The sequence below is a fragment of the Carcharhinus amblyrhynchos genome, chromosome 17, assembly GCF_965287045.1.
Source record: "Carcharhinus amblyrhynchos chromosome 17, sCarAmb.v2.hapA, whole genome shotgun sequence".
Classification (NCBI taxonomy): domain Eukaryota; kingdom Metazoa; phylum Chordata; class Chondrichthyes; order Carcharhiniformes; family Carcharhinidae; genus Carcharhinus; species Carcharhinus amblyrhynchos.
Window position 1 is genome coordinate 8438087 of NC_137340.1, and position 7489 is coordinate 8445575.

The window sequence follows — 7489 nt, forward strand, 5'->3', positions numbered from 1 at the left end:
TCCAAACTGACAGGATAAAGCATTGCATCCCACCTTGGGCTTGGTCTTAGCCTTAGCCAAAAGGCCGAGAAGCGATGATTGAACCTGTGAGCTAAGCATTATTAGCAACGCACTCATACCATCTGAGCTAACCGGTGCGCAAAGAGACACTTATCTATTTAAGGGGATATTAGTTTGTTTAATTTGTTAATTTATTAGCTAGTCTACTTTTTTTTTGGTATACACACATTTCTCAGCCTTTTGGCTAAAATCAAGTGTCAGATCAAACCCGAGATGCCTTGTCTTCACAGAATCCTACAGTGCAGAAGGAGGACATTCGGCCCATTGGGTCTGCAACAACCACAATCCCACCCAGGCCCTATCCCCATTTTTAACCTCATTTATTTACCCTGGCCAGTCCCCCTGATACTAAGGGTCAATTTCAAATGGATAATCCACCTAACCCACACACCTTTGGAATCTGGAGCACGCGGAAGAAACCCACGCAGACACAGGGAGAACGTACTGACGCCGCACAGATCGTGACGCAAGCCGGGAATCGAGCCCAGGTCCTAGGTGCTGAGAGGCAGAAGTGCTAACCACTGTGCCACCGTGCCGCCCCCAGCTTACATAGAAACATAGAAAAATTACAGCATAATACAGGCCCTTCGGCCCACAAAGTTGTGCCGAACACGTCCCGACTTTAGAGGTTACTAGGCTTACCTATAACCCTCTATCTTACCAAGTTCCATGTACTTATCTGAAAGTCTCTTAAAAGACCCTATCGAATCTACCTCCACCACCACTTCCGGCAGCCCATTCCACGCACCCACCACTCTGAGTGGAAAAACTTATCCCTGACATCTGCTCTGTACTTACTCCCCAGCACCTTAAACCTGCGTCCTCTTGTGGCAACCATTTCAGCCCTGGGAAAAAGCCTCTGACTATCCACTCGATTAATACCTCTCAACATCTTATACACCTCTGTCAGCTCGCCCCTCATCCTTCGTCTCTCCAAGGAGGAAAGGCCAAGCTCCCTCAACCTATCCTTGTAAGGCATGCTCCGCAATCCAGGCAACATCCTTGTAAATCTCCTCTGCACCCTTTCAATAGCTTCCACATCCTTCCTGTGATAAGTCAACCAGAACTGAGCACAGGTCTCCAAGTGAGGTGTGACTAAACAAGCTTAAACCTTGTTTGTCTCTCTTGTGGGGACCTTGAGTTTGATTAAGGAATTGATCCGCCCAGTCTACTTTGAGCACTGGCTTTGTAACTTTAAGAATGGAATAAACACTTTTTTGTGAAAAAGAATTTAAAGAGATATTCCGGCATGCTTGGGGCCTTCTGTGGCTGGTGGGTACCACCAGGGTGAGTGTGCATCATCAGGCCCAGGAACACGATTTTAAAAGATTCTTTTTTTGAAGTTTGTTTTTTGTTACAGTGTCCCCTTAGTTAGTTAAATTATATTTTTTTTGTTTTGTTTTTTGACAAGATAATATGAAGAGACACTGGAAGGCTCACTACATGGAAATCCTCCCTTCTTCCATCAGAGATTTGGAATGGAGTGCATTCTACGCAGCAGTCACGTGCAATTTAGGATTACATTGGTTCATAGATTCCCAGGCCGCCTGCGACTTCAGCAGCCACGAGGAGTCTGTGTTCCTACGTTTGTATAGTTTGCAGTCCTTCTTTCATTGTTTAAGGGGACTGCTCGGTTTGTGGTTGCACTTTGGCCCCACGCTCCAGATCTTTAGCCATCAAGTGTGGAGCGGGGGCAGGCAGATTGGAAGACTTCCTCGTGGGCCTCAAACTGACGCAGGCAGCAGACACAACAGGGTCATTCATCCTGACTGCCTGCCTGCCTTTTTTTCCCCCCCAAGGTCACGTCCACAGCCGGGTATCCCTGGAGAGGAAGCAAGCAGCTGTATGCTTAAGGCCTTCTACGAACACTGGGTGCCGCAACGGCTGCAGTGTATCATCCCCACCCCAAAATAACACTTTAAACTTAATCTGATAAATTTCCTTTGAAGTTTTATTCATATTGAATCATAGAATTCCTACAGTGCAAAAGAGGCCTTTTGGCCTATTTAGTCTGTGCTGACCCTCTGACAGTATCTTACACACGCCCTCTCCTCCAAACTATCCCTGTAACTCCACAAACTTCCTCTGGCTAGTGTTAAACGTACTCACTGATCTACTCAAATATAGATTAAAGAGACACTTATTGGCTTTGTGAATAAATGAAAAACCATAAAGGCCAGTTCCGGATTGCCTCCTTCACCAAATGTTTAACAACTGAAACATTATCATCGCCTCAGGGATCACAAACACGCACCAGGAAAACAAAGATGGGACCAAACTAAAAGAAATTCCCAAAACATGAGCTAAAGTTCTAGTATTCCTCACAATGGAGATAATTAGAATTATTCAGTCACAGCAAATAAATGGCCCAAATTTCCCGTGCCCTTGGCTGGCACTGCTGCCTCACAGCGCCAGGGACCTGGGTTCGATTCCCGGCTTGAGTGACTGTCTGTGTGGAGTTTGCACATTCTCCTCCTGTCTATGTGGGTTTCCTCCAGGTGCTCCAGTTTCTTCCCACAGTCCAAAGATGCGAGGGTTAGGTGGATTGGCTATGCTCCATTGCCCCTTAGTGTCAGGGAGATTAGCTACCGTATGCGGTTACAAGGGATAGGGCCTGGGTGGGATTGTAGTTGATGCAGACTTGATAGCCGAATGGCCTCCTTCTGCACTGTAGGAATTCGATGTTTCTTTTTTCAATTCCTCAAGAAAGGGATGGATGGAATCGCCAAATTGCAACCACCCCCTCCCACGCCCCAGTAAACGTATTAGAAATCCAGGTGGCTGAAAGATGACACAAAGATGAGTGAAAAAGCAAATTGTGCGGAACATAGAACAGAGAACATTACAGCGCAGAACAGGCCCTTCGGCCCACGATGTTGCGACCAGTTAAAAAGCAATGACCCTCTAACCTAAACCAAACCCTTTCCATCCATAAACCTATCCACGGATCTCTTAAACGCCCCCAAACTAGGCACATTTACAACTGCAGCAGGCAGGGCATTCCAATCCCTCACCACCCTCTGGGTAAAGAACCTACCCCTGACATCCGTCCTATAACTACCACCCCTTAATTTAAAGCTATGCCCCCTCGTGCTAGCTTTCTCCATCCGAGGAAAAAGGCTATCACTGTCCACCCTATTTAAACCTCTAATCATCTTATATGTTTCAATAAGGTCCCCTCTTAGCCGCCTTCTTTCTAACGAAAATGACCTCAAATCCCTCAGTCTCTTCTCATAAGACCTCCCCTCCATACCAGGCAACATCCTGGTAAACCTCCTCTGCACCCTCTCCAAAGCCTCCACATCCTTCCTATAATGTGGGGACCAGAACTGCACACAATACTCCAAGTGCGGCCACACCAGAGTTTTGTACAGTTGCAACATGACGCTGCGGCTCCTAAATTCAATCCCCCTACCAATAAACACCAAGACACCGTATGCCTTCTTAACAACCCTATCTACTTGATTCCCAACTTTCAGGGATCTATGTACACATACACCTAGATCCCTCTGTTCATCCACACTATTCAGAGTCCTACCGTTGGCCCTATACTCTACACATCTGTTATTCCTGCCAAAGTGAATTACCTCACACTTTTCCGCATTAAACTCCATCCGCCACCTCTCGGCCCAGCTCTGCAACTTGTTCAAGTCTCCCTGTAAACTAAGACACCCTTCCTCACTATCTACCACACCTCCGACTTTGGTGTCATCAGCAAATTTACTAATCCACCCAACTATACCCTCATCCAGATCATTTATAAAAATTACAAACAGCAGTGGCCCCAAAACAGATCCCTGAGGCACACCACTCGTAACTGAACTCCATGACGAATGCTTACCATCAACCACCACCCTCTGTCTCCTATCCGCCAGCCAATTCCTGATCCAATTACCTAAATCACCCTCAATCCCATACATATGCATTTTCTGCAGAAGCCTTCCATGGTGAACCTTATCAAACGCCTTACTAAAGTCCATATATACTACGTCAACTGCCTTACCCCCATCCAGCTCTTTGGTCACTTTCTCAAAAAACTCAATAAGGTTAGTAAGGCACGACCTACCCTCCACAAAACCATGCTGACTATCTCCAATCAATTCATTACTCTCCAAATAACTATAAATCCTATCCCTAATAATTTTTTCTAAAACCTTGCCCACAACAGAAGGGAGACTCACCGGTCTATAATTCCCGGGGAAGTCTCTGTTCCCCTTCTTAAACAATGGGACAACATTCGCTATCCTCCAATCTTCTGGCACTATACCTGTGACCAACGACGGCCTGAAGATCAGAGCCAGAGGCTCTGCAATCGCCTCTCTTGCCTCCCAGAGAATCCGAGGGTAAATCCTGTCTGGCCCAGGGTACTTATCTATTTTCAAACCCTCAAGAGGAGGGTGTGGGAAGTCTGCAGAGGGATCTGGATAGGCTGAGTGAGTGGGCCAGGACCTGGCAGATGAAGTACAATGTTAGCAAGTGTGAGGTTATCCACTTTGGCAGGAATAATAGTAGGAGGGATTACTATTTAAAGGGCAAAAAGCTGCAGCATGCTACGGTGCAGAGGGACCTGGGGGTCCTTGTGCACGAGTCGCAAAAACCCAGTCTGCAGGTGCAGCAGGTGATCAAGAAGGCGAATGGGATGCTGGCCTTTATAACGAGGGAGATAGAATATAAAAGCGGGGAGGTCTTGCTGCAACTGTACAGGGCACTGGTGAGGCCGCAGCTGGAGTACTGTGTGCAGTTTTGGTCGCCGCACTTGCGCAAGGATATTTTGGCCTTGGAGGGAGTGCAGAGGAGGTTCACTAGACTGATACAGGAGATGAGGGGGTTCGACTATGACGAGAGATTAAATAGACTGGGTCTGTACCCGTTGGAGTTTAGATGGATGAGGGGGGATCTTATAGAGACATATAAGATAATGAAAGGGATGGATAGGGTAGAGGTAGAGAGATTCTCTCCGCTCAGAAAGGACAGCAGGACTCGAGGGCACAGCCTCAAGATAAGGGGGAGGGGGGGGCAGTTTAGAACGGAGTTGAGGAGGAACTTCTTCACTCAAAGGATGGTGAATCTCTGGAATTCTCTGCCTGTTGAAGTGGTGGAGGCTACCTCGCTAAATATATTTAAGTCATGGGTAGATAGGTTTTGACAGACAAGGGAATTAAGAGTTATGGGGAGAAAGCGGGAAAGTGGAACTGAGCCACTTCAGATCAGCCATGATCTTATTGAATGACGGGGCAAGCTCGAAGGGCTAGATGGCCTACTCCTGCTCCTATTTCTTATGTTCTTAAAGAACAATTTAAATTCAGCATCAGTCATTGTAAGATCAAAAGGGCCTTGATTATGGATCATGCATCAGACTGGTGTGGCAATTTACTTCAGCAACACATTCATGTTCCCCCATCTCTGCAAATGATATAGTCCTTGGTTTCCAAGCCTCCATAAAACACAAACAAAAGAGCGTGGGAAAACACAAGTGTGCCTGAGGTACATTTTGGTTTCACAGTAATTTGTGGGATTGGGAACCCCACAAGATATATTATTACAAGCAGCCTCTTTCAAAGAGAACGTAGCTCCTGCAAGTGTTTGCTTTTGTGGGAAAGAGAGTAGGCTATCCAAACAGTATCTTTATGCAAGACGTACCTGGAACACAAACTACACAAAATAGGAGGCAGCATGATGGCACAGTGATTAGCATTGCTGCCTCAGTGCCAGGGGCCCAGGTTTGATTCCTGGCCTGGGTCACCGTCTGTGTGGAGTTTGCACATTCTCCCTGTGTCCGTGTGGGTTTCCTCTGGGTGCTCCGGTTTCCTCCCACAGTCCAAAAGACACGCTGGTTAGGAACACTAGCTAATACTAAATTCTCCCTCAGTATAACCCGAACAGACACCAGAGTGTGGCGACTAGGGGATTTTCACAGTAACTTCATTGCAGTGATCATTAGCCTACTTGAGACACTAGTAAGTAAACTAAACAGGTCACTGCTCACCAGTGACCCACCTGAGTACTGGGGCTCCAAATAAGGGCATTCCCAAATTTAAAAAATTAATAATATTGTTTTAAGAACAGATTTTAATTGTAACAATTAAAACCACCTCAAGTATTAATTTCTAAGGCACTGCACTTTTCAGTGAGCTGCAATTACTGATTAAACCCATCTAACCAGGAAAAATTCCCCACACTTTGAGGGTTTGGGAGAGCACTTGAAATTCATCTTGATGGAAAAAGCTTTCATTCCAAAGGCACCTTTCACATCCTTATGAGGATGAATGAATTTGGAAGAGGGGCGGGGGTGCTTTCCAAGGAAGGAAAGTGGGGGGTGGGGTGTATGTTTTGGAGTTGAAAGTTAGGGTTTTGTGTTTCAAGGGTAAGAACAGAAAGTTGAGGGTATGTATTTCCAGGGTGGAAAAGAGATTATAGTGTGTTTTTTTTGGGGGGGGTGGGAATATGAGGGTCGTGTATGTCTTTGCGAGGTGGAAGGTGAGAGCCATGCGTTTTAGGAGAAGGCGGGGGGAGAGGTGAGGGTTGTGTGGTTTTTTTCCGGGGTGGGAGGAGTCTGAATGAATAGAAAATATTCAGAGCGGGTGAGTATTTCTGGACAGGTTGGAGGGATTTAGCGGGAGGATGTTAGGCCATCATTGCCCGAGCCTATTCCAGTGAATCCCTCTCAGCCACTCTAATAGGTGATGGTTACATGTTGGTAGCAGACTCCACACTGATACAATGTATCACAGTGATACTCTTTGTTACAATGTAACTCATTGTCTCACTATAACATTTGTTGCCGCCGGATACAATGTAACAACAAACGGAAGGCGAGCCCTCCGCGCGCGCGCGCTCCATCCCCGGGGACAAATGGCCTCGCGCGCGGCTACTTCCTACAGCAAGCGCCTATTCCACAACCCCGGGCCCTCCGCACTCACCTCACCGCCGGCCAGGGGCAGCGACTGAACAGCCCCCCGAGCCTCCTCCCCAGCAAAGCCACAGACACGACGCTCACCATTTCGTTACTCGGGAAGGACGAAGGCGGGGAGACCACCTCAGCTCCCCGTGCCCACTGACTGTGGCCGTGCTGAGGGATTCTGGGAGCGGGGGGCGGGAGTCTCTGTCTCACACACACACAGCAGCTACAGAGTATTGAGCGGGTGTCAGGCAGCGAGGAGGCAGTTCCCCCTGACTGAGAGGTAAATTCAAACATATACCACCAACAACACTACTCCTCATCATAGCCGTACTCACGACTGTGAGCTTTCATCTACAATATAAAACATGTAAACGTTACTCGCCACTACAACTGCACCCAACAAACGCGAGGTTTAACCTACATTAGAAAACAACTCAGTACAATTACACTCACAAATGTGAGCATTCATCTACAATATAAAGACGTGTAAACGTTACCCTCCACTGCAACTGCGCCCAACAAACGTGA

At 47.1% G+C, this 7489-nt stretch overlaps 1 protein-coding gene across 1 annotated transcript in view; it reads right to left on the minus strand.

The window, feature by feature from the left end:
* Nucleotides 1-7129, minus strand: part of tfam (transcription factor A, mitochondrial) — a 39871-nt gene extending 32742 nt beyond the window's left edge. The window contains exon 1 of the mRNA XM_080205245.1: nt 6981-7129. Coding sequence (XP_080061371.1) covers nt 6981-7060 — 80 coding nt within the window. The 5' untranslated portion in view covers nt 7061-7129. The remainder of the gene's footprint in view (nt 1-6980) is intronic.
* Nucleotides 7130-7489: the final 360 nt, after the last annotated feature.